General features: G+C 46.6%; 2 protein-coding genes across 4 annotated transcripts in view; one reads left to right on the top strand and one right to left on the bottom strand.

Moving 5' to 3' along the window:
• Positions 1-10,524, top strand: part of KIF24 (kinesin family member 24) — an 81,476-nt gene extending 70,952 nt beyond the window's left edge. For both annotated transcript variants that reach the window (XM_035016458.1, XM_035016457.1), the window contains exons 11-13: positions 4,649-6,883; positions 8,052-8,145; positions 8,942-10,524. In XM_035016458.1, coding sequence (XP_034872349.1) covers positions 4,649-6,883; positions 8,052-8,145; positions 8,942-9,082 — 2,470 coding nt within the window. In that variant the 3' untranslated portion in view covers positions 9,083-10,524. The remainder of the gene's footprint in view (positions 1-4,648; positions 6,884-8,051; positions 8,146-8,941) is intronic.
• Positions 10,525-10,809: 285 nt separating this feature from the next.
• The window catches only part of UBAP1 (ubiquitin associated protein 1), a 62,438-nt gene continuing 46,034 nt past the window's right edge, over positions 10,810-27,213 (bottom strand). For both annotated transcript variants that reach the window (XM_035016461.1, XM_035016459.1), the window contains 4 exons: positions 22,139-23,074; positions 13,281-13,463; positions 12,510-12,611; positions 10,810-11,914 (listed from right to left, as the gene is read on the bottom strand). In XM_035016461.1, the coding sequence (XP_034872352.1) occupies positions 11,774-11,914; positions 12,510-12,611; positions 13,281-13,463; positions 22,139-23,074 (1,362 nt within the window). In that variant the 3' untranslated portion in view covers positions 10,810-11,773. The remainder of the gene's footprint in view (positions 11,915-12,509; positions 12,612-13,280; positions 13,464-22,138; positions 23,075-27,213) is intronic.

Consider the following 27,213-nt stretch of genomic DNA (forward strand, 5'->3'; position numbering starts at 1 on the left):
AGGCTGACCGGTGAGTCGCTCCCAGGTGTGTGTGTGTGTGTGTGTGTTTCAAACACACAGAGATCTGATTTTGAGATCCAGAAGTCTGTTCTTGAGGCAATGATCCTAGTACCATGGGAATGTGCAGTTGGTCATCTGAAGAATGTGACTTGGTAGGCCTTGTCATTTTACAAGTGTGAATGTGACAAGAGGAAGGGGACACGTTCCTTGGTTCCGGAGACAACTCCATCAGTGACTTTTATTTTTTAAAGATTTTATTTATTTATTTGACAGAGAGGGAGAGCGCACGCACATAAGTGGGGGATTGGCAGGCAGAGGGAGAGGGAGAAGCAGGCTTCCCACGGAGCAGGGAGCCCGATGCAGGGCTCAATCCCAGGACCCAGGGATCATGACCTGAGCCGAAGGCAGATGCTTAACCGACTGAGCCACCCAGGCACCCCCATCGGTGACTTATTTGTTTTGTTTTGTTTTGTTTTATTTTTTAGGTTTTTTTTAAAGATTTTATTTGAGAGAGAGAGAGCACATGAGAGGGGGGAGGGTAAGAGGGAGAAGCAGACTTCCCGCTGAGCAGGGAGCCTGATGCGGGACTTGATCCTGGAACTCCAGGATCATGACCTGAGCCGAAGGCAGTCGCTTAACCAAGTCACCCAGGCACCCCTGTTTTGTTTTTTTTAAATGTTTTGATGAGAAGGAACTTATTTATTTAAAGATTTTATTAATTTATTTTGAGAGACACAGCAAGAGGGAACACAAGCAGGGGGAGTGGGAGAGGGAGAAGTAAGCTTCCCACGGAGCAGGGAGCCCGATGCAGAGCTCGATACCAGGACCCTGGAACCATGACCCGAGCCGAAGGCAGATGCTTAACACCTGAGCCACCCAGGCGCCCCCATCAGTGACTTTTAAATGGCTAGTAGGAAATGAAATATTTCTTTGGAGTGGAAGGCTCAAGGTTTTCTCCCTGCTAGCCTCAGCCCTAATCGTAAGGGATAGAATACATGTTACTTATCAAGGCAGAGGCACTTAGAGCTTGTAGGTCCAGAAGACATCAACCCAGACATGACATGTTACAGAAGGATAAAATAAACCCAGAGAAAGGCAGGAATTTTAAAAGGGCTTATTGGGAACTGGCGGTAAAGCTAGCCCTCCTGACTACATGGTAGGGCTCTTTCTGGGGTGACCTTGGTATCTGCCAGGGTTCCCCCACCCCCATGCCCCATCTCTTACCTGGGGTGACATAGGGTTCCTACCAGGGGTGAAGACGCTATCACTTCCATCCTTTCCTCTGGCTACTTTCCTGCCTGGTCCTGTCTTAACATCCTTCTCTTTGGTCTCCCAGAAGCTGTCTCCAAGATTAACAAACTATTTGAGGGAAACCTGTTTTTTTTTATTACTGTTGAGGAATCTTTAGTATCCATAGCATTTTATGAAATTCACTGGGAAGGAAAAGTGAGCTGTCATTTAAGCTCCATGAAAACAAGAAACCTTATCTATTTCTCCACTTTATCTACTGCCCAGACAGTACTTGGTACCTAGTAGATGCGCAATAAATATTTGTGAATGAAAGGAGGAACTCTTCCTGGGTGTCAAGGCGAGGCCCTCTGTGTATCTATCTCATTTAAATAGGAGAGAGACCTCACAAAGTGGTTATAAGAGTGGACCCTATAGTCAAGACTATCTGCTTCTGCCATGAAATAGCTGGGCAGTCTTGGGCAAAAGGTTTGGGCTTCAGTTTTATCTGACAGGGGATAATATTAGCATCTACCCATACAATAGTTATGTGCAGTCAATGAGGATAGTATGTTATGAAGGGCTTAGCACCACACCAGGTACATAGTTACCATTCACTATGTGTTAATTTAAGCAACAGTAATATTAATAGGTCCCCAAAATAGGTTTCCTTTATTGCATGGTTTCCTAATGCCTGCACACTAGCACTGCTATAAGAAAGGCTCCTTCATGCATGCCTGGGTGGCTCAGTGGGTTAAGCACCTGACTCTTGGCTTCAGGTCCGGTCATGATCTTGGGATCCTAAGATCGAGCCCCGAGTCGGGCTCTGCTCTCAGTGTGGAGTCTGCTTGAGATTCTCTCCCTTTCCTTCTTCTCCTCCCCCTGCTCACATGTTCTCTTGCTCTGTCTCAAATAAATAAATCTTAAAAAGAAAGGCTACTTCACAAACTGAGATCATATAGAAGATATGAGATGATCCAAACTTGCTTCCAAAAAATGAATATGGCTTGAAATTCTTTACTCCCATGTATCCAGCTTCAGTAATTGATAACGATAAACTGATTTCATTTCATAACCCCACCCACTCCCCATATCCCACTGTTAACAGTTGCTTAAAGTAAGAACTTCATCATTAGGAGCAGAGAGCAAGACATCTCCTCTCTTAGTGCCTCAGTAAAGGAAGATGAAAATAACCCTTTCCCATAGGGAGGTATTAAGTATAATTGAAATATTTGAAATAATTTTGGCTTTAAAAAGAACAGAAAAAGTGTAATAGAAATCTCTTCCATTTGAGGGGGCACCTGGTGGCTCAGTCGTTAAGCATCTGCCTTCGGCTCAGGTCGTGGTTCCAGGGTCCTGGGATCGAGCCCCCGCATCGGGCTCCCTGCTCCGCGGGAAGCCTGCTTCTCCCTCTCCCACTCCCCCTGCTTGTGTTCCTGCCCTTCCTATGCTGCTCTCTGTCAAATAAATAAATATTTTTAAAAAATCTCTTCCATTTGAAGCAGTCTGATAAATTACTGAAAATGAATGAAAGCCATTTGTTTTACGTGCGTAAATGAGACCTGGTGAGATTAATTTTAAGTAATAATCTATACACACACAATGATTTTATTGCTTATTTAACAATTCTGATTTAAAATTTTCTTCTATATACTAGAATGTTGCTAAGGAGTCTAAAAATAAAGTTCCAGCTGGACCCCTAATAGGTACAGATCTATCAGAAAAGCTCAGTGACAGGAGTGATTCTGGGGATAGGAGGAGTACACTGGAAGCATTTAGCATCAATAACCAAATTACCTGTAGGATTCCTTCTGTCACTCAGCTTTCTAGAATTATTTACTGTGACTCCTAGGGGGAAATTTTGGTGTTTCTCTCTTACTGAGACTAAAATAGTTAAGATTTTTATAGCAGGAAGTAATTTGGAACCATCTAGACTGACTGTGGCTCTTCTCAGCCCGTTTCCTTGTATGTATGCCCTACTGCAACACCTAAACAAAGGCCCATGGACACATGTGTCTTCAGTCACATTCTACATCTCTTTGCTTAGCTATGTTACCTGCCTGCCTTCGCTCTCAGACTTCAAGGGAAGATTTAAATCAAGTCTCAGTGTCAGGCTTATGATCTTGATTTTCAGAAATGGCCACAGGGGTCATTTGGCTACTTGTAAGGGTTGGATTAAAACCAAAACAATGGGGCGCCTGGGTGGCTCAGTTGGTTGGGCGACTGCCTTCGGCTCAGGTCATGATCCTGGAGTCCCGGGATCGAGTCCCGCATCGGGCTCCCTGCTCGGCAGGGAGTCTGCTTCTCCCTCTGACCCTCCTCCCTCTCATGCTCTTTCTATCTCATTCTCTCTCAAATGAATAAATAAAATCTTTAAAAAAAAAAAAAAAAAAAAAAAAAAAAAACAATGGCAAAGACATTTTATGGGAGCCTCCAGGCAGAAGTACTGCTCCCTCCTAGGGAATTTTAATGAAGAATCTTCAGACCACTGGAGAATCACATTTTTACTTGATGTCTCCTTGTAATTCTAAATTCTTAGTATTTTTAAATATCACAGAGTTAAGAGACTGATCTTGACAACTGAATCGTAGCAGAGACCTAATTCTGGATTTTCCATCTTCTCCAAGGTTCCCATGTGGAATAGAGCATGGTTCTATTCTCTAGGGGGTGATTTTGCCTCCCAGGGGACATTTGGCAATGTCTGGAGAAATTTTTGAAGCTTCCCTGACTAAGGTGATTTCCAAAACTTTTTTTTTTTTTTTAAGATTTTATTTATTTATTTGACAGAGAGCGAGCGAGAGAGGGAACACAAGCAGGGGGAGTGGGAGAGAGAAGCAGGCCTCCCACCGAGCAGGGAGCCCGATGCGGGACTCGATCCCGGGACTCCAGGATCATGACCTGAGCCGAAGGCAGCCGCTTAACCAACTGAGCCACCCAAGCGCCCCCCAAAACTTCTGATCATAGAATGTTTAGTTTATGTTTATATCCTCAGACTGCACCCATCTTTTTTTTTTTTTTTTTCCATTCTTAAGGTCTTATTAGTCACACCTGAGAGTGAATGAGTTTATCAGGTCTTTCCTGAGAACAGCTTTTTCAGAAAGAGGGTGAAGGGGTGCACAAAACGGCACCAAGCTGCTGGCCGAGCAGCAGGCCAAGGAAACGAGAGGCAAAGGAAGCAGGGAGACGGGGCGCACGGAAGACACAGGGCAGCGCCTGGCCAATCTGGCCTGACGGGCCTCAGCAAGCTGGAGGCAGGCCGCAGGGACTGCGGGGGGTGGCTCCAGGCCTCAGTGAGGGACGGACATCACAGGCACTGCACCCATCTCTTTTGTAATACTTTTCTTTGGTTTTTGAAAAATATAGAAAAGGAATTAAGGAGCAATGCAAGAATACACATTTAACATAAAATGGTAATTTACAGGGTCAAAGAACTAAAGAAAGGCGTTAAATGTTGTGCTTCAGCTACAAGTCGAAATCAGACCTCTGGAAACTCTTCTCCAAAACGAATTCAGAGCTCCCCTGTGGCCCTGCCGGGGGACAAGTGTTCTCCCAAAAAGGTCAAGCTGGGGCTTCAGCAGTCATTCACGGCAGCTCCCGGCTCCATGAGAGGGAAGGCCCATCCTCTGGCCAGCCACCCACCCAACGTCCCTTTTGCACCTGTACCTAAAGTTCCCGGTAAAAGGCATGGATCCAGAGGGAGTCTTCCCCAAGAGTGGGTCGTTCAGACCAGCCCTGTCAAAGGAGCCACGCGGTCTGGACAGTTAGCCAAAAAAAGGGCGGAAGAGTCTGCGTCCTTGTGCTCTGAGAAAAATCAAATGGGCAACAAAACTGCCCGCAGGTGGGGAAGCAAGGTGGCCGGCCCCGGAGAAGCCCCAGCACGTGGGAAGCTGCCCTCCGAGTCCAAGACAGGGCAGCCTGTGCGGCCCGTGCAGCCGCGGCTGGCGTCACGGGCTGAGCTCTCCTCTGGCGGCCGCCGCCACTTAGCAGAACACGGTCAGCGCAGCGAGGGGAGCACACCGGCCAGGCTCGCCTCGGAAACGTGGACAGACATCCCTCCACATCAGGAGGAGAGGGAGGAACACTTGCGCTTCTATCACCAGCAGTTCCAGCAGCCACCTCTCCTCCAGCAGAAGTTCAAGTACCAACCACTGGAAAGGTTCTTACGCCAGTTCAGGCCCCTGGAGGGGCAGCTCCAGAATGAGACCCCTCCCCTCTTCTCTCATTCCGAGAGCCAGGATGGAGCCCAAGCTGAGGACCTTGATGACAGCGATTTCAGTGAAGATTCTTTTTCACATGTCTCCAGTCAGAGGACCACAAAGCAGAGGAACACCCTAGAGAACAGCGAAGGCTCATTCTTCCTTCATCAGAGGGAGCAAAGCCCTGAGGAACAGGTGGCTGAAAGGCAGCAGAGTCTGCTTTTTAACCCCAGGACAGATGGTGACGAGAAGGGTCTAATTGGAAACTGGATGTACTCCAGGGACCCCACAAACTACAAAGGAGAAGCACTCAGTCATGGCCACGGCCCAGATAAGGTGCCTTTGGACTGGAGCAGAGAGGAGGATTCTACCTCCTCGGGGCTTTCTCCCAGAGACAACCCGGCAGAGAAGCCTTACTGCTCCCAGGTAGACTTTGTATATGGCCAGAAAATAGGTGGTGGCCCAGCCTTGGAACTCAGACAGAATGCTTTCAAAAGTGAGGTTCTTGGGCAGGCAGAGGGTAGTTCACTCCCCCCGGAGGAAGATGGTTTCATTTTCTCACTATCCCATGGGGCAGTTCCAGGATCTCCAGACCCGAGAGAGACAGTCAGCACACCTCTGAGAGAAATTGGCCAAGACAGCCCAACTCTGGCGACCAGAACAATGAAAAACAGTTACCCTTACCAAGAAGACTGTAGAGGGGAATCAGGCACATGCTCTGAATATGCTTCTGGACTGATGGCTCCCCTCACCATGTCCCTTCTGGAGAATGCAGATGATGAGGGCCCTCTTCCCCTGGAGCGGCTGGCCCAGGATGGGCTTGCTCACAGTCTAATGGCAGCAGGGGGCCCATCTGTGGGCCACACAGTGTCAGCTGGTGATCAGAAGGCACTCCTGCCAGTGTCTTTGGCAGCTGGGCACTTGTGGCTCTCATCATCTCCCCCTGACAATAAGCCGAGTGGTGATCTTCCAGTTCTGTCCCCATCACCCATCCGTCAGCACCCACCTGACAAGCTGCCCATCGATGAGGCTGACCTAGGGGAGGTCTGCCAGAGCACAGAGCCTGCACTCTCCTCCCAGGAACATGTGAGTAGCCAGCAGTATGAAGCCGATGCTGAGGCAGCAGAGCTGAGCAGCTCCCAGGGTTTCCCAGGAAAGCCCTTCCCCACCGTACATACTGGAGGACCCCACCCTGCACCTCTAATCACCCCAAGAACAAAAAGTAGTGATATGGCTGACCAGCCCTGGGCCCAGGAAAGAAAATATCCGACAGGACTTGGTTGGCAGGAGCTAAGTTTGCCGAGAGACCCCATCAAGTTGCCTGGCTACCACAGGGACATCATGTGGCTCAAATACAGGCCAATCTCAAGGTGCTTAGCAAGACCAGGCTCTCCCCTGGTCCCTGGCTGCTCTCCAAAGACTGCAGGGACACTGCATCAGCTCACCCTAGGGCCTGCACAGTAAGTTGGACACTCTCCCCAAGACTTGAGTCCCTTTGGCACCCCTCCGTCCACCCCAGCTTAACATCTGTCTGTCCTGGGAATGGCTATCGTTGATTCAGTGTCAGAGCTATACTACAACTAGAGAGGCTTGGTCCCGCTTTTCAAGGGAGCAGGCCTGCCAGGGTGGGTGAACCCTGAGTCTGGGAAAGCTGGGACTTGAGTAAAAGGGGAGGATCTGTCCCCTTCAGCAAGCCTGTGACCTGTGGTAAAATCAGAATCCTCTTCATTCTGTTGGGTCTGTGTTCCTGGAAGTACTGCCCAGGGATACAACAGCTACAGCCTTGTGCCCTCAGAACCAAGGTAGGCTGGGCAACTTCCAAGATGGTAAAGATCAAAACCAGAGGGACTGGTGATTTGTGCTGCCTTCCCCAAAGGATGCTGTGGATGGTGCAGCAGAAAGGCGACAGAAAGCATAGAGAAAGAAAGGAGGCAGAGAGATCCAGCACGGCCCCTCAGCATTAGGGGCCGGGGAGAGGGTGGTGTATGGGAATAGGGGCTACAGCCCTTTGCTAGGGCTCCTGATGTCTAGGCCAGCTGTGTGCGGGCTGCCCCCAGGGGCTCAGGCCAGGGCCATGGACAAAGAGAAGGACATGCAGGTGAGGAGCCTGCCTGTCCCAGGAGATGATCTTGCTGTCTCCATGGTCTCTACCCATCGGCAGCGTCCGACAAAAGGCAGATCCTCCAGTTTCTAGCTCAAACACCCTGCTTTGGTCCCTGGACTCCCCCTAGGAAGTAAAAATGATGGCAGGTGAGGCAGCAGGCTCCACCTTGTGCCAAGTGTGCCCGCTGCAGTGGTCACAGCCTTGAGCCTTTTGGCAGGGAAGCTGTGGGAAGCTCCTGCAAGGGAGAAGCAGCACTCATCCCCGTCCCTCAGTGTAGCTGGGGAGGCAGGGACAGACGGAGAAGCCCCTCTTTCCCAGTATCTTCTTGGTCTACTTTAGTCCCTAGACAAGTCCTGAGAAGAACAAGTGACAGGAGAGGAGGGGTGGTAGGCTGGCCCTGGTCAAAGCTTTGACCATTCTGGGAAGGGGCCGTTCCTGGCCTAGAAATGAGGCTCAGCCCCAGAAAGCTGCCCGGGAGAGATGGGAGGCCCAAAGGATCACAGTGTCCCCTCTGGTGTTCCCAGGCAGGTGGTCATCCGAGCACACCAGGAACAGCTGGATAAAATGGCAGAACTGGGCTTCAAGGAGGAGACCCTGATGAGCCAGCTGGCTCTTAATGTAAGTGGCCTTGGCTGGACACTCAGGGTCTGTTGGGAATTAGCCTGCAGGTAGTTTGCTGGCCATCCTTGTTTGCTGTGGTTATGTGTTAGGTAAGGGTCTGCTGTCCTACTCTAAGAGGACTTGGGCCTCCTCTTGCCATTCCTGACACAGCTCGAGGAGGGGCAAGGACAGGTGGGAGATGGTGCTGCACTCCCCATTTCCAGGCTGAAATGTTTCCAGCCTCTATCCTTTGCCGTTCTGCCTTATTGGCTTGCTGGAGGCCCTCCCTGTGATGGTAAGTGACCTGCCATATGCCGACCAGAGGCACTTTCTGTTTAAGTAGGCTCCACGCCCAATGTGGAGCCCAACACGGGGCTTGAACACAGGACCCTGAGATCAAGACCTAGGCCAAGATCAAGAGTCGGACACTTCACCAACTGAGCCACCCAGGCACCCCCCCAACCAGAGGTACTTTTACAAACCCCTCTGCCCTGCAGAATACCTCTCTACATAGAAGTTTCTCAAGTGCAGGGGTGCCTGGCTCAGTCAGTCGGTGAAGTGTGCGAAGCTTGATCTTGGCATTGTGGGTTCAAGTCCCACGTTGGGTTTAGAGATTAAAAATAAAATCTTAAAAAGTTTCTCAAATGCAGAGAAATGAGCCTCACCCTGTGCCACAGTGACTATCCTGCAGACTTTCCAGAAGGAAGGGCCTAGGTTCTGAAAACTTCCTGCAAGAAAAGGGACTAGAAAAGCAGATCCTGACAGAAGGCCAGCAAAACCGAAAGTTCCATTTGTCCTTTGTTTCCTTTCTCAGGATTTTGAAGATACTGTGACCCAGTTGGATGAAATCCTGGCTCTGAAATCCAAGTGCATCCAGAGTCTGAGGAGCCAGCTTCAGCTGTACCTGGCCTGCCACAGGCCGACCACAGCCCCTGAGAGGACAGTGGTGTCTTAGAACAAGATCCAGTATGAGGTGATGGGAGCAGTTCAGGAGCCTGTGCTGAATTCCCGGGGGCTGAAGGGGCCTCTGCCAGGCCCTCCTTACAAATCCTAGAACCCACTCCCCGGTCCTGCCCATGCTGGCCTCTCCCCAGCCACACATGGCCTTGACTAGGCCCCAGCTCCTCTCTCAGGGCCAAGCCTCTGTCCCTCAGTTCCAAGCACAGGAGCATCTGTAGGGAAGGACAGAGCAGCCTAAAAAACTTAATATACCCCTCCCTTTTCTGGGGGGCTAGAAGAGAATTTGTCTTACCGACCCCTTGTCTGTGAAAACACATTTGGGTCTAATAACCTTGTGGATGTTTCTGAGTTTGAGGACCAGAGGATGGGGTGGGCCAGTGGTAAGAGAGAGATCACAGTGGCCAGAGGTGAGAGATCACAAGCTGGGGAAGAAAACATGCTGAACTCAGGGGCTTTGTTAGCTGAATTCTGTGCCCACATCACTGCATTACTCTTTCAATAGCACTCCTGCCCCTGGAGCAGTTCCAGGCTCCTGACTCCTCACCTGCCATGCCCACTCGTGGCAAAGTTGAAGTGGAGGATCTCCTCACCCTACCTTTATCCAGCATCACCCTGGCTGTCCACTCCCTCTCAAGGGCCTGTGTTCGGTTGTATCTTGGCACTGAGAGCCCTAGTCAACAGTCGGAGACTCTGAGGCAGAATTTTTATACACACACCCCTTCACGTGAGTTCTGCCTACTGTGTATCTTTTCATGAGAAAGAAGCTCCAGACAAATACAAAGTGGTCTGCCACTTCCTAGGGCCACCCTGGGTCAAACAAGACGCAGGTGTCACAGCCTTGGCTCTGATGCCCATTGTAATGTGTGGAAACTTCAGTTTCTTACAGGGAAAAGGATACCTTTAAGGTTTCAAAAGGAGGGCTTAATTAAAAGGGTAGCGGAAGGCGCCTGGGTGGCTCAGTTGGTTAAGCGACTGCCTCCGGCTCAGGTCATGATCCTGGAGTCCCGGGATCGAGTTGCTCGGCAGGGAGTCTGCTTCTCCCTCTCCCACCCCCCATTTGTGTTCCCTCTCTTGCTGTGTCTTTCTCTGTCAAATAAATAAAATCTTTTTAAAAAATAAATAAAAAAAATAAAAGGGTAGCGGAAGGGCTGACTGGCTTTCTGAGACTACAGCCCTGCCACCCTTTGCCTGAACTGAGCACTAGAGGGCGGCCTCTTCCCAGCTTCGTGGCCCAAAGGCTCTGCCATCTCCTCACATGATCACTAAAAGAATGAGACCCACTGCCAGCCAAGAGCACTAGAGGGACTGTGGGATGGCATTAAGTATAAGGACAAGAAACTTCAGGGAGGAATCTAGTTCTCTCAGCTACAGCAGCACCGCTGAGAGCTGGTGAAGCAGTCTGAATCCACAGGAAAAGGTACTTCCTCATTTCTGAGTGATTGCCCCAAAAGCCCAGACTGTCTCACCTCCACAGTCAGTCTCGCAGGAAGGCATGTCCTTGGTTCCAGAGACTGAGCTAGGTCAGGTTTATAAAGCCAGGGCCGACTGCGGGGCCAGCTCCTGGGTCCCACAGGCCTATAGCGGGAAGAGAGTACTAAAAAGACAGAAAATGGTTAGTGCCGGTTTCATCCCCAGCAAATCCAAGCAGGAATCCCTTCCCCACCCACCCCAACCCCTCAGTAAAATAGCACTTGGCAATAAAGAAATTATCACAGCAGGACATACCTTTTAGACTTTTATTAGTAGTTTTCTGAAGAATCAAAATAGTTAGCAAATTAGATTCATCAAGACTGTATATCCTTTGTATTTAGATCTTTAATGATGTACAACAGAATATAAAACAAAGGAAAGAGACTGATTTCTATGACTAGGTGTTAACTCATTGTGACATCCTAGAGCAGGGGGCTGGAGGGAGAGGCTGTTCTCCAAGGAGAACCGAGGTGGAGTTAGTGCTGGGCTACTCTATTGCAGCCTGTTTCTCCCCCACTCAGTATGCTGGGAAGGGGCCAATGATTTCTTAAACTGATGACTGTTTCCTTGAGCAGGAGGCTCTAAAATCCTGGGTAGCAGAGGACTGTGGTCCAAACCAAGCCAAACGAAACAGGCTGGGGCAGGGAAGCATGAGAACTGCCTGGCAGACGAGGCCAACTCAGCACCCCATGGGGAAAGGGCATTCTTTGCACCTCAGAGACATTGCAGAACCAGTGTAACACTAAGAGACTTTGTTAAAAGGAGGAGGAAAAAAAAAAAAACCCTGGAAGAACCTTTTCAATTGCACTCAACTTGGATTAGAGTTCAGTCCACCAGTGCAGGGGAGGGAAGCATCTAGCCCTAAAGCAGCACTGAGTCTGGCCCTCCCACCCCTTCTCCCTGACTCCTTTTGGCAACTGGGCCAGGTTTCGGCTGAGGACATACAGACCCCAGGAGGGCCAAGGTGGGAAGGACACTTCTCAAAATACAAATACATTTAATATTGAAGGAGCCAGGGCAGTGCTGGAGGCATTCACATGCCCGAATCTTTCCTACTTTCTCCCCAGCTCAGAGACTGGCAAGCACAGTCTCCACACCTGACCTTCCACCCCCAAAAGAAAATCAGGAAGTGTGCCCCTTCTCCTTCCCCACACATGGGCTCCTCAGGGCCTCCTGCAGGGGCGGTTCCACGGCAGGGTCTAGGCAGTGCCTGGTCTCAGCTGGCTCCTGCCCGAGCCATGAGGTCTTCCAGAGCATTGTCCTGGTCATTGTTGTGAAGTAGCAGAACCTCCTTAATGTCTTTCAGTTCAAAGCCCATTTCCTTAAATTTGCTCATTAACTGAAGAAACTCCATCATCTAAGGGACAGAAGAGAATGAAGATTGAAGAGAGGGGTCTGGCCACATAGCAGAGTGGAGGAATGTGCATGTAGGGGGCTGCTTGGGGAAGTCTGCATCTTTTGCCAGAGCCTTGAGAGTCCCTCAGGTCCCCTAGCAAGCAGAGGGTGGCTGTGGAGGAAGCCAGGGCAGACCAGTTGATGCTACAACCCATCATCCTTCAGGAACTATGCCCAGTTCCAAATCCTGCTGACTCATGGGTCCCACTAACCAAAATCCACACGCACACCAAGGTAGGATACTGAACCCAGAAACAGCTGCTCTCCAGGGAGCAGGCTAGGCAAAGTGACTAGCAATCTCCCCAATCATCCAGAAGTCTAGCTTTTTGCCCAGGTCATTTCCCTTTCCCTTCCCTGGGACTCTATATAGTCTTCAACCCAATGCTTTGTCAAACCTAACAACCCAAACTAGCCAAATGCCTATCTGGACACTTGAGAGAAAATGCATTCTGACTACCTCTGCCTGTAGTCACTGGTAGGGAAAGGGGGTTCTGGGCCAGAGGACGCTACTTTGTCCCTCCTTTCCAGAGGGTTTCCGTGAAACAGAAGGGTCCTACCTTTTCCTCTGAACACTGGTGCATTTCCAGAGCCTCTTCCACTAAAAGAGGGTCGAATCCCTTCTCACAGAGCTGTCCATGTGCAAAGAGATAGTCGAGAATCTTAAGAAAAGAAAAAGGTGAGTACCTATTACCACTCTTGTCGGTGCTTCCCAAGAGTCTTACACAAGCCAGCAAGTGTGGTATCTGCTCCCCACCAAGCTAGGACTTGATTTTGTATCATGAACTGCATCCAACATAGCAGGACCTCAGTGACTATTTGCTGAACAGGTAGGCACACCCTTATAAACATGAGTAATTTTTCAAAGGCGTTCCTGTCACAACTGACTCACATCTCCATGTCATCTCCACAGCCTGGGCAGGATATTCTAACAAACAGCCCAAGTCAGAAAATGATCCCAAGGTTTAAGACTCCAGTACCCTATTTTGGAACACCCCAGGGCAGCTATGACAGGATAAACATTTCTGGAAGGAGGCATCTGACCGTATCTCAAGCCTAGTGTGCCCTCTGAGGAGGGGCAGAGAACAGTCCCAACGGCTCTAATACTCCCAGGGCTTTCCTCCAGTCTGGGTCCCAGAGCAGCCCCCTAAGTAGAAGCACTGCTGCTAAGGCTGCTGTTTCCCCAACAAAACACCCTGAGTCCCGCGAACTCACAAGAAAGGACGCTGGGCCTATGAGTGGGATGGGGCTCTAGGATACAAGCAGGACACTGGTCTAGGACCTCTCTCCAGGCTGACTCCCCCCCACTCCCTAGCCAACCACTCACTCACCTGCTCAATATTCTCTCCTTTCCTCTTCATGGCTCTCAGGACACACTCATATGAGTAGCCCATGTTGACCACTGTCTCCACACACTGCCGCTCACTGGGGGACAGTGTCTGCAGTTCAGAATAGGCCTGGGGACAGCTGGAAGTGTTGGGCACTTGTGACATTGAGAAGTTCGGAGGTGTCACCTGGTGGTGGAGAAACAAGAGGATCAGGCAGGAAGAAAGACGACTGAGGCCCCAGAAGACATGTCACTGAAGCAGCCCAGTCCAGGGGCTTGCCATTTCTGACACTAACCAAACTCCCAAACAGTCTGCCTGCAAGAACGAGCCAGGCTGCTGGCCAGACATCCTGAAGAAGGGTAAGGGAGCACCAAGCGAGGGAAAGCTGGGAAGACACCTTCAATTGTGGCTGTCCGCTGCCCTCATCCCAGCTTAGAGAATGAGGAAATACAAGAGCCACATGCCCTTCTGTGTTCAAATCCCTTGGGCTTGAATTAGAGAAGTTCTGAGGCTGCCCATGGGACTGATGGCAAGATGGCTGCCATGATTTCTCTCCAGTGCTCCATTACCCCTTTCAAAGGCTGTTGTATGTCAGAGTCCTAAAAGGATCATTCACCTCAGACACCCCTAACTCGGGCTCTCTCCCGACAATGTCTCTGTTCTTGCTTCCGTCCCTGGGCTGGGCAGAGACAGCGAGTGCTGTTCCCCTGCATGGCCAGCTCAGGGTCTCAGAGCTTCAAGGGCACTCCACCTCTGCCCCACACCATGAGCCACAAGGCTCAGTTCCCTCCACAGCTGCCTGCCCACAGAGCCAAGACTGAAGGACTATTAGCCAGCCACACCAGGCTGGGGCTTTAAGGACAGGTATGTGACTCCAGGGCCCTGCCTCTACTGGCCTGCAGGTAGCCTGCTCCCTGCCATCAGGACTCTATTAACCTCCGTCTGATTGGTGGGCAGAGTCCCATGATAAACTCCTCCCACCACTTCTGATAATGACTCAGACCCAAGGCCTGAAGGCAGCTCACCCTCAGGCCAAAGGACCGAACCAAGGCGGCACACGGTCACAGCTGTTTTACAGTTTGGCCCAGCTCCTGAGAACCAGGACAAGTATTTCAACAGAATATTACTTCCTCTGGGGGGAGGGGGTTAGGAAGCACGGAACCCCTGGTCTTAGAAAGACAGTCAAAATTACAAAAAATAGCTATAACCATATACTTTCCTCAAAGTCAGCTAGGAAAAATCAAGACTACAGGCCTTAAAGCCCATTGTTTCCTCTTACCCATCTCACCCCCAGCACCCCTGGCAGCCCAGTCACAGGGCTGTCATTAACTTCTAGGGAGTCACAACAGGGGACAGAGACTGGATCACACCAGTCTGGCCACTTTTGCAGGTCCCAAGATAATCTCAAGGACAGGGTCTACCTGGGCTTGAGAATACAAACAGCCAAACAGAGTTTGTTCATATTGCTGACACATCACAGTATGTTAATGTGAGCTCCCAGAGGTTAGTTACCGTATCACATGTATTTCTGAATTCGCAGGCCCTGGCTTTAGGCTTGGCATTTACAGGGCTCTACTCATCAGCTGCAGAATAAACGGGGGTCTATTAGGATTTCAAAGGGGGAATTTCATTTAACAGAAGTTACCCTGATTCTCCCTCCCCAAAGCCCACTAAAATGATAATAAAACAAAACTGTATTAATATTTAAGGTCAAAGAGGGGCTCCTGGGTGCTTCACTTGGTTAAGCGTCTGCCTTTGGCTCAGGTCATGATCCCAGGGTCCTGGGATTAAGCCCCATGTTGGGCTCCCTGCTCAGTGGAGATCCCTCTACCCCTCCCAGCCTGCTCATGCTCTCTCTCTCTCTCAAATAAAATCTTTTAAAAATACATTTAAGGTCGGGCGCCTGGGTGGCTCAGTTGGTTAAGTGACTGCCTTCGGCTCAGGTCATGATCCCAGGGTCCTGGGATCGAGTCCCACATCGGGCTCCCTGCTCAGTGGGAGGCCTGCTTCTCCCTCTCCCACTCCCCCTGCTTGTGTTCCTGCTCTCGCTGTCTCTGTCTCTGTCAAATAAATAAATAAAAGATTTTTAAAAAGTATATATATATATATATATATATATTTAAGGTCAAAGGAAGAGGGAATAGCAGTGGACAACATATTTCAATGACATTTTAGAATACAGAATACTAATGGAGCCACGGTAACTAAGCAGAAGCAATGAAGTTGTAAGTGGGAGAAAGGGGAGTCAGTTCACCAGCTCCTCAAAATTCCTGAGAGGGGTTCAGCATTTGGAAGCACCAGGCACTGTTGGGATAAAGCAAGGGCACAAAGCAAGTGATCAGAACAATAAAACCCTCGGGCAAAACCTTCCCCACCTGACCCTCTTCAGGAGGCAGACGGTTCCCTCTCTAGGGACTAAAAATAAGGACATGAGGCACAGTATGACAGTTTAAGAAACAAAAGGGGGATTTAAGTAAAAGTCTACACACCAGTCTTCCCCAACCTTCCTTAACCCTCAAGCAGAATTCCCAGGTGCAACTATAAGCCCCCAAAACGTTCATGTGTTAACATTTTGCAGAGTTCCCCAAAGCCTAGTAACCTTCAACCCTCAGTGAAGCTTAATGATTGGCAAGCACCCTCCAACACATACATTTCCCCCCCACACTGTTAATTTTTTTAAGTGCCTCACTCTTAAATGTGACTACAAAGGGGCACCTGGGTGGCTCAGTTGGTTAAGCAACTGCCTTCGGCTCAGGTCATGATCCTGGAGTCCCGGGATCGAGTCCCGCATTGGGCTCCCTGCTCAGCAAGGAGCCTGCTTCTCCCTCTAACCCTCCCCCCTCTCATGTACTCTCTCTCATTCTCGCTCTCTCAAATGAATAAATAAATCTTAAAAAAAAAATAATGTGACTACAAAGCCTGAGACACCAAACCAAAAGAGGGAATAGACAAAGCACTTGGAAATTTAAGATATGATAAAGTAAAATTTTATTTAAAAGGCTGTGAGATTTAAAAAAAAAAAAAAAGTTATACGATAGTCAAGGATATATCCAGAAAGTAAGACAAAGACAAAGAGGGGGCACCTGGCTGGCTTAGGAGAGCATGTGACTCTTAATCTTGGGGTCAAGAGTTCAAGTACCACCTTGGGTTTAGAGATTACTTAAAAAAAATTAAAATTAAAAAAATTCTCTTTAAGGGTGCCTGGGTGGCTCAGTCATTAAGCATCTGCCTTCGCCTTCAGTCACGATCCCAGGGTCCCAGAATCGAACCCAACATCGGGCTCCCTGCCTGGCGGGAAGCCTGCTTCTCCCTCTCCCACTCCCCCTGCTTGTGTTCCCTCTCTCGCTGTGTCTCTCTCTGTCAAATAAATAAATAAAATCTTTAAAAAAAAAAAAAAAGCTAAAAAAAAAGTTTTTAAAAAACAGTGTCCTTAAACCTTAAAGTTCTTAAAGGAGGGCGCCTGGGTGGCTCGGCTGTTAAGCGTCTGCCTTCGGCTTGGGTCGTGGTCCCGGGGTCCTGGGATCAAGTCCCACATCGGGCTCCCTGCTCGGCAGGAAGCCTGCTTCTCTAAAATCTTTTTTTAAAGATTTGTTTATTGGGGCGCCTGGGTGGCTCAGTCATTAAGTGTCTGCCTTTGGCTCAGGATATGATCCCAGGGTCCTGGGATCGAGCCCCGCATCAGGCTCCCTGCTCAGCGGGAAGCCTGCTTCTCCCTCTCCCACTCCCCCTGCTTGTGTTCCTCTCTAGCTGTGTCTCTCTCTGTCAAATAAATAAATAAAAAATCTTAAAAAAAAAAATGTATAACAAAAAGAGAAGAAAAAATGGAACAATTTCACTTATATGAAGTTGAAAAACAGGCAAAACTCAATTATGGTGATATAAGTCATTAGAATAACTAGTGGTTATAAGCTTTTTTTTTAAAGTAATAAGCTGTGCGTCCAGTGTGGGCCTTGAACTGATGACCCTGAGATCAAGAGCTGCATGCCCTACCTGAGCCAGCCAGGTGCCCCTAATTGGTGTTTAATAGGGAGTGAGTGTATGGACTTGGAAGTGGTACATGGGTGCCTTTTGGAGCACTAAAACTGTTCTCTCTTGTTCTGGGAAGTGAATACATGAGTCTATAGTAAAAATTCATTAAGCTGTACACTTAAAGATACATACACTTTATTGTGTATACATGATATACCTCAATTGAAAAAAAACCCAAAAAACTACTGAGCAGATAACCAAACGACCAGACTTGAGGTAAAGTCTTTAACATGAATCACTCTTACCAAAAACAAGTAACAACCTGGAAGAAACAGTCTATGAGGGAAAAGGAAGCTTAAAACAAACAAACAGGGGTGCCTGGGTGGCTCAGTCGGTTGGGAGTCTGCCTTCAGCTCAGGTCATGATCTCGGGCTCGGCTCCTGGGATCGGGCTCCTGGGATCAGTCCCCGTGTTGGGCTCCCTGCTCGGCGGGGAGCCTGCTTCTCCCTCTGCCTCTCCCCACTGCTCGTGCTTTCTCTCTCTCAAAATAAACAAGAAAACCCCAAAAAGAAACAAACCTGTATCTAAATATATATAATGTCTTCAGCAAGTTCACAGAAGATAATGCAACCATGCCTCAAAAACAATGTTATTTTAGGGGCGCCTGGGTGGCTCAGTCGTTAAGCGTCTGCCTTCGGCTCAGGTCCGAAGAAATAAAATCTTTAAAAAAAAAAGATTTGTTTATTTATTTGACAGAGAGAGACACAGCGAGAGAGGGAACACAAGCAGGGGGAGTGGGAGAGGGAGAAGCAGGCTTCCCGCCAAGCAGGGAGCCCCATGTGGGGCTCGGTCCCAGGACCCTGGGATCATGACCTGAGCCGAAGGCAGACGCTTAACGACTGAGCCACCCAGGTGCCCCCCCCCAAAAAATTCTTAAAGGAAAATGACCTTCAACTAAGAAATCTAAATCCATCCAAACTATTATTCACACATAAGGGTAAAATTAAGACATTTTTGGATATTCAAGGACTCAAAACTGACAGGTTAACCAGTATGTTTGGATGTGTTTGGGAAAATTATTAGGTCTTTGATGGCTCTCCTGGAGCATCTGGATAAAATTGGCAACAAGTACAAAGAAACTATGCAGGGGTGCCAGGCTGGCTCAGTTGGTAGAGTGTGCAACTCTTGAATCTCTGGTTGTGGGTGCAGAGATTACTTAAAAACCTTTTAAAAATCTTAAAAAAAAAAAAAGGGAAGGAAGACTGCAAATCTTTTAAATGGAGTAGTTTATGAGAAAAAGGTGCAAAAAAGAAAGTAATCACAACATAGTATTCAAACTTGGCGATAAATGTTTACCCAATCATAATGTGAACAGTAACGGTGGTCATATATATCATTTATATATATGATATATATGTAAGATATATATAATTTGTGATATAATTATGATGGAGGCTATGGGAAGGAAGTGGAGGGGCTAATAAGAGCTAAATCCTCAACTATAACAGAAGTATAAAACCATCTAAAATTGATAAATTTAGAAAAAGCAATACAAGCACTTTTAGAAACACAGAGATAAATCCCAGCAGAGATAGCTTAAAGAGTTAAAAGTGCCTGACTACAGGAAGCAAAACTGGAGTTAGGAACAGGAGTGGCAGGGAGCCACTGTTTTTCAATATAATCCTTTTAAATGTGACTTGATTGGTCACCTGGCTGGCTTAGTCAGAAGAGCATGCAACTCTTGATCTTGGGGTCATGAGTTCAAGCCCCACACTAGGTGTGGAGATTAAATAAATAAATTTTCAAAAATAAATAAATGAGCCTGGGTGGCTCAGTTGGTTAAGCATCTGACTCAGTTTCAACTCAGGTCATGATCTCAGGATCGGGAGATCGAGCCCTATGTTGGGGTCCAGGCTCTGCACTCAGTGATGAGTCTTCTCGAGATTCTTTCCCCTCCCACTCTCCACCCCCCACTCCTCCCCCTTCTCATGCTGTCTCTAATAAATATTTTTTTAAAAAATAAATGTGACTTGATTCAAATGTGCTTGTATTACTTTGATAAAAATATATTCATTTTAAAAATCTAGAGATAGAGGACTTGTAAGTATTAAAGCAATGGCAACAGAAGAATAGATAAACAGATCTTAACACCTAAAAGCTGAGAGTCTATATGTCAAAAATTATTTTAAATATACTTTCAAAGCAACTTGGCACTACTGTAATGCTTATTGGCCAAAATTAGTAAATTCATTACTCAAAAGTGTAAGGGAGGAGCAGAAATATTTTGCTGAAGCAACTGTGGAAGAGTAAGGAATATATCCATATCTGCAGAAAAAGAACCCAATAGCAGAATGAGCCTAACCAATGAGCAGAGCAAAGCCCATAAAAGGCTGACATGCAGTGGGAAAAGACCGGCTAAGGCTATGCTGGTCTCAGAAGGGCACATTACAAGATTCTTCTCAAGATGATCCTATGGACTTCTCAACTTCTAAGATTAGTTTATATACAGTAAAACATGAAATCAGAATCTGAAAAGTGAGACCCAAACACTGGGCTTTCTAAAACAGCCAACAAGAACCAAACTCCAGGAACATTTCCCTCAGAGCTCCTACGTAAAGGGTGTATACAGCTGAGTTGACCACCACTCCACTCCTCATATCCTCAAGTCACTAACTATCCTGAGGAGAAGTGCTTTGTTCACTGGGAAAGGTTCTCACTGTGGGCCTCAAAGACTCACTAAGATAGAGGAACAGGATGGAAACCAGGCTTTGCTTCTTGGGGGTAAGGGCCATGACTTCCTTAGAAAAACACCAGAACTTCAGCTTGGCTTATCTGCCCCTTGAAGGCAGAAAGTCCCTAGGCGAGCAAGAAGCAGACTCCCCTCCCACCCTGAAATGGATGGGCCCAAAAGAAACTCCACAATCAGGTGGGTCAGAGTGACAGGTGTTCTGGTTTGAGAACGACCTCCGCCATTAGTTCATCAGCTTTGGTCTCTAAATGGTTACTGTAACTTTAAAGGGGGATTTGAGGCTGAGGATCCCTTATCTTCCCCAGAGTGCTTTTAATTTCTCTAAAGCATATAATGAGTCATGAAGAGTATCCTACTGACCAGGAGGTAGGAGGATGAAGCCCATTCCTAGGAGGTAACACCAGAGTGCACTATCAAGTTTATCTGGGCCAAGGTCCACAGAAGTTTATAAACAGCAGTGAGCTCTATGACAGTGGAAGCACTCACACAGAGAGACAATCATTTACCAAGAAGGCTGTTGCTGGGACTTTGCACTTACTTTAAAGCAGGCCAAGGCTCATCTTTCTGCTGGCTTATTATAGTCTCTAACAGATACCCCACCAATACAATCAGGCTCCTCTCTGGCTCTAAAGAGTCTCTTAATATGCTTCATTTAAAAAATTTGTGAACGGGGGCACCTGGGTAGCTCAGTTGGCTCAGGTCATGATCTCAGGGTCCTTGGATCAAGCCCCTCGTCGGGCTACACGCTCAGCAGGGAGTCTACTTGTCCCTATCCCTCTCTCTGTGCTCTCTTTCTCTATCAAATAAATGAAAATCTTTAAATAAATATCTGTGAACTGGTATAGCAAAAAGTTCTTAGACTTCTATGATTTCTATTCTAGAATGCAGTAATGTATTATTCTGTGCTGCTGAAACCACATCAAGAATTAAGCCTACACTTGGGGCGCCTGGGTGGCTCAGTCTTGTTAAGCATCTGCCTTCGGCTCAGGTTGTGGTCCCAGGGTCCTAGGATCAAGCCCCACATTGGGCTCCCTGCTCCGCGGGAAGCCTGCTTCTCCCTCTCCCACTCCCCCTGCTTGTGTTCCTCTCTTGCTGTGTCTCTCTCTGTCAAATAAATAAATAAAATCTTAAAAAAAAAAAAAAAAAAGAACTAAGCCTACACTTTATGACAAATAAAGGAACCTAGCTGCGCCTGCAACTTTTTTGTGCAACAAAATCAGATTTTTTTTTCAGGGTAATAACAAGTTGCAACTTCTGTTACCAATCCATCTTTCAACACTAATTCGAATTCCAACCTCCCCTTCTCCCTCCCTTTGTAGAAAACTGCACAATTCTTAGTAGTGAACAAAAAAAGAAACTGCAGGATTAAAATCTGTAGGTTTAGGGGCGCCTGGGTGGCTCAGTTGGTTAAGTGCCTTCAGCTCAGATCATGATCCTGGGGTCCTGGGATCAAGTCCCGCATCGGGCTCCCTGCTCAGCGGAGAGCCTGCTTCTCCCTCTCCCTCTGCCTGCCTCTCTGCCTACTCGTGCTCTCTGTCAAATAAATAAATAAAATCTTAAAATAAAATAAAATAAAATCTGTAGGTTTAAAAGTGACAAATTTCTACTTTTTGCTCAGACTTCTGATACAAATTTATCTCCCAGCTACTAAGGCACCACATGGTCTGAAGAAACACGGGTAAATCATGGTACACACAAGAACCAACCTTCAGGGCACAATGAGATGGAGAGAGGAAAGCAGGAAGATGATATAATGAGGACTACCAAGCAACCTTCAAAAAATGAATAAAGTAGGAAAAAGTTAAGTAAAAAGTTACAAAGAAAGCAAGCCTTAAAAAAAAAAAAAGGCAGCAGAGAAAAGAACAAAGTGATTAGGCAGAAAAACATTCACACATGATATACATTATCTTTTTGAAGGAAAGACCAAAAAGATGCAGGTAGAAACAAGCGAACATAACCAGGCCAGGGGCAAAGCTAACAATCCTTTGTCCTCAGAAAAATAACCAGAACACACACAAGCAAAGTCAATATAGCCATGCCCCATCTTGCCCTAAACCCTGAAAAGAAGAAGGTGAGGCAGCAACTGCTAGGCAGAATTTAGAAATCTTTAGAGCTCTAATTCAGGGGGATTTAAAAGGCTTACCGTGGGACCTGTATTTGGAGGTGACGATTCTTCTGTGCACACAGACAAGACAGAGAGGGAAGGCATCTGGGAGATCAGATCTGAGGGAGTCAGGGCTGGCACCTCTGTGCCACTGTCCAAGTTCAAAGCTGAAAGCCCAAGAGTATGATGCCCATTGAGCTCACTGGCACTGCTTTGGGTGGAAGGCTTTAGAGAATTCCGGAAGGTGCCATTACGGAGGCAGGATGTGCTATGGAAAGTGCTCACCAGCTTGGCTGTCTTCTGATTGCTGTCATCAGAGTCAAGTTTGGGGAAGGACAAGGATTTGATATTGCTTACTGCAGGAATGGGGGGGAGGGACACTTTAGAAGACAGCGACATCTTTTCACAGTTGCCCAACTGGGGTAAGGTTATAAAGCCATTGGGTTTGTGAAGAGGCTTGATATCCAAGGTCGCCCGCTCCAGGGATGCCAGGACCTCCTCATCCTGTAACACAGACCCAGAGCCGCCTCTGGGCAAGTTATTATCTAATAACTGAGCCATAATGGGTCCAGTGGTTCCTACCAGAATGTTTCTCAGCTCTTCCTTCTCATCAATAGTTTTTAACTCCAGATTATCAAATGGGTCTTCTTCACACTCAAAGTCAGCAGGATTGAAATCTGCCTTTGTGTGGGGTGGGCTGAGAACTTTCTGTTTCATGGCAATGCTGCTGACCCGAGTCGGGGTGAGGATGCTGTTGTGCTGTAAGCTGGCAAGGATGGGATTAATCGGAGGTGGCATTGTGGCTGTACTGTGAGTCTTGGAGAAGCTCATTTTGCTGTCACCCTCTGGGCCACTCTTAGAATTCACTTTAGCTTCTATTTCCTCAGCCTTGCGCTCTGCTTCCCGCTGGGCTTCTTGGATTTTCTTAATATCTTCAGCCCATTCAATAGTTTTCTTTTCCAAGGAGAAGTCATACTGCAAAGATACAGCAGAGAAAGGACGTGTGAACCCAGGTGGCTGACCCTCTCCAACTCAATTCCTCCAGCAAATTCTTCCTCACACCAGCACAACAGAACCTGGCAAGGCAGCATTTAAGGTGTATGAGATGATCCCCAGTCAGGAAGACTAAGGCTTCCTAATAAGCTCCTTATATGGTTTAATCAAACTATGCTCCCAGATTACTCCAAAAATGATCTAGAAAGAGCTCCCACCACCTCTAATTCTACATTACCGGCCAAAGGTATCTTGCCAACTACTTCCTCTGCTTCTCTCCCCTCAGGCCATTTCCCTTCCTAGAATTCTTTGGTGGCTAGGCAGAGCTTGGTGGCCACCTGTGAAGCTTTGCTGATGGCCTTGTTCTTCCTCTGAACTCTTTCATAGCATCTGTCTCTATCAGGTGATGGCAAGCACAAGTGACCACAGACAGACTTAACCTTTAATTTTTTTCTAAACACTTCTCCCAACAGTATCACAAGCCTCTTGCAGACAGCTACTGGGCTTTAGATCCTCTCAGGGTCTCTATTATCTAGCACAATGCCCTAGATAGAGCCTGTGCTCAATAATAACAATAGCCCCTAACATTTAAGAAGCACTTACGAGGTACCAGGCAAGATTCTACGCACTTTTTATGTATTAACTCTCTGCATCTTTTCAACAACCCTTTAAAGTAAGTACTATTACCCTCAGTTTACAAGAGCCATGCCCAAGGTCACAGAGCTGGTAAGTGTTAGAGCCTGGATGGAACCCAGGCAGTACGACTACAGATTCTATGTTATTAAACCACTACCTATTAAATTATAATGAACAGACTGTACTCTAAATACAGGAAAACTGCTTATTAAGATATCAAGACATATTCAAATTAGGATTTTACAGTGCAAATTGCGTAAGGATTCACTTCATGGTTAGTTCCTTAACAGTACCTTCAAGTATGTCTCAGTTTACAAAAATTTAATTTGCACACTTGGAAAAAAAATACACCTATTACAAAAAACAAAATCCACCTCAGAGAAAACTTTTGGTGTTCACTCTAAAGCCTCAAAACTAAACAGTATCTATGTGTACATTCAAGGCTGAAGAGACAAAAGAGAGGGGGATGGACAGGAAAGAGGCCTACATGCCCAGACAAGAGTTTTAGAGTACAAGAAACTCTGGTCATCCCCAAGCCTTTCAGCTTCAAACAACGCAAGAGAAGCCTAGAAATGCACACATCAAGAAATTTATTTATCTGGGGTGCCTGGGTGGCGCAGTCATTGAGCGTCTGCCTTCGGCTCAGGTCATGATCCCAGGGTTCTGGGAAGCCCCGCATCGGGCTCCTTGCTTGGCAGGAAGCCTGCTTCTCCCTCTGCCTGCTGCTCCCCCTGCTTGTACTCTCTCTCTCTCTCTCTTTGACAAATAAATAAAATCTTAAAACAAAAAAAGGAAGTTTACTTATCCCCCCGAGGTGCCTGGCTGGCTCGGTGGAGCATGCCACTCTTCATCTCAGGGTTGTGAGTTCAAGCCCCACGATAAGCATGGAGCCTACTTATTTAAAAAAACAAAACAGGGGCGCCTGGGTGGCTCAGTTGGTTAAGCGACTGCCTTCGGCTCAGGTCATGATCCTGGAGTCCCGGGATCGAGTCCCACATCAGGCTCCCTGCTCGGCAGGGAGTCTGCTTCTCCCTCTGACCCTCCCCCTCTCATGCTCTCTCTCTCTCTCTCTCTCTCATTCTCACTCTCAAATAAATAAATAAAATCTATTAAAAAAATAAAAAATAAATAAAAATTAAAAAACAAAACAAAACTTTAAAAAAGAAGTTGTTCATTTTTACCGCTAAGCCAGCTGCTGGGCCCCAGAAAGGCACCTGGGCGATCATGGCACTTCCTTTCTACCACTAATGGTAGTGAAAAAAACAGCACTGAACAGACTGCTCCTTCTAACCATGGAGGACATCCAATTTTGCATCTGGCTTCTTCCACCAAAAACAGGCTGTAACCAACTTCCCACCACCTAAAAACATAGGTCCCTGACGTTTTACTCTCAAGAACTGGAAATTTCTTCCCTTTTTTGTAAAACCTTTATTGACTTTTGTTTTTTAATTACGAAAGTAATATAAAATACTTGGAACACAGAAAAAAAAGACAGAAATATTAGAGTGAAAAAATAAGAGTGTGGTTTGAGTGTAAAAATAAATAATAACAGCATCTAATATTTACGGAGTACCAGGAACCAGAGTAAATATTACAAAAGCATTATTTTATTTAATCCTTCTAACAACCTTAAAAGCTAATTATCCCCATTTTACAGATGAGGATATGGAGACCTGGAGGGTTTAAGAAACCTGTACAAGATTACACCGCTATTACATGGCAAGTCCAGCTCATGGATACCAGATTCTGCTCTAAACAATGACACTAAGGGCCACCTCCCACTACTGTGGCCACCACCAACCGTATTCAATAAAAGCTAGGCCCCTGCAAGGATTATTTATGTGTTTTACTGGCTCACTTTGATGAATTTTTAGCTGAAAAATGACGTTTGTACTGTCATGCAAGGGCAAATATGACAAAGTCACAGGAAGTGTCAAGGTATCTATCTGTCCAGGGCTCTAGGTCTGACTCTTCTGTGAACAGAAAGGAGACCAGCACCAATACCACACCCAAATCCCCCATGGAGACCCAGTCAAAGGTTAAAGGTACTATGTGCAATTAGAGAACAAAAATATTTCAACTATTCCACACAGTAATGGAGCTCAAATCTCCTCTTTTGTTATTAGTGGGTACTATGAATACAGTGAGGACAGTACCATGCACTTATTAATGCTTTATGATGATCAAATAGAAAATTCCCAGCAAAGCCTAAAACAGCAACAATTTGGGATTCAAAACAAGTTTTCTGGATGAATCTATGAAACAGTGAATAATATAACAACTATTAAAATAAGATGGTGTTTTTTAATTAAAATTATTTTAACAGTAGTATCCTGCACACAGAGAGGTGGTTACTGACATTTCTTACTGCCAATAAAAAAGTCACCAGGCAGGGTGCCTGGGTGGCTCAGTCATTTAAGCGTCTGCCTTTGGCTCAGGTCATGATCCCAGGGTCCTGGGATTGAGTCCCGCATAGAGCTCCTTGGTCAGCAGGAAGCCTGCTTCTCCAACTCTGCCTGCCGCTTCCCCTGCTTGTGCTCTCTCTGACAAATAAAATCTTAAAAAAAAAAGAAAAGTCACCAAGCAAACAGAACAATGTAAAAACTTTCTTTATATGGGAAATCTGTGTCTCTTCTGGCCCAATAAAGTCTCCATACACAAAGAGTTATCAATTCAGTATTCAAAACTATATAAGATGTTCAACATCATTAGTAATTAAGGAAATATACATCAAACCACAATAAGAGATCATTGCAAAACCTGTAAGGTTATATATAATCAAAAAGATGGATAAGAAGAGTTGGCAAGGATGTGGATAAATTGGAATCCTCATGCACTGTGGGTGGGACGGTAAAATGGGACAGCCACTCTGGAAAACAGTGCAGCGGTTCCCCAAAAGGTTAAACATAGTTACCATATGACAACCCAGCAGTTCCACTTGTATACCCAAGAAAACTGAAAGCATACGTTCACACAAAAACCTATACACAAATGTTCGCACCAGCATTATTGATAATAAGTAAAAAGTGAAAACCACCAAAATGTCCATCAACCAATAAATGGAAAAACAAAATGTAGTGTATCGATACAATGGAACATTAAGCCATAAAAATTAATGACGTACCACTTCATTCATACAACATGAATAAACCTTGAAAACATTATGCTAAGTGTAATAAGTCAGTCACAAAACACTATCTATTATTCCATTTATATGACACGTCCAAAATAGCCATATCCATAGGGACAAAGTAGATTTAGTGGTTGCCAGGGGCTGGGGGGAGAGGGAAATAGGGAGTGACTGCTAATGGACACTGCATTTCTTTTTGGGATAAGGACACCACTCTGGAATTACATAGTAATGATGGTTATACACTTTGAATATACTAAAAACCACTTATGTGCACACCTAAAAAAGGTGAATTTCAAGGTATGTGAATTATATCTCAATAAAGCTATTATTTTTAAAAATATAACTGAAATTC

The sequence above is a fragment of the Mirounga leonina genome, unplaced genomic scaffold (assembly GCF_011800145.1).
Source record: "Mirounga leonina isolate KUSES-001 unplaced genomic scaffold, KU_Mleo_1.0 Mir_170, whole genome shotgun sequence".
Taxonomy (NCBI): domain Eukaryota; kingdom Metazoa; phylum Chordata; class Mammalia; order Carnivora; family Phocidae; genus Mirounga; species Mirounga leonina.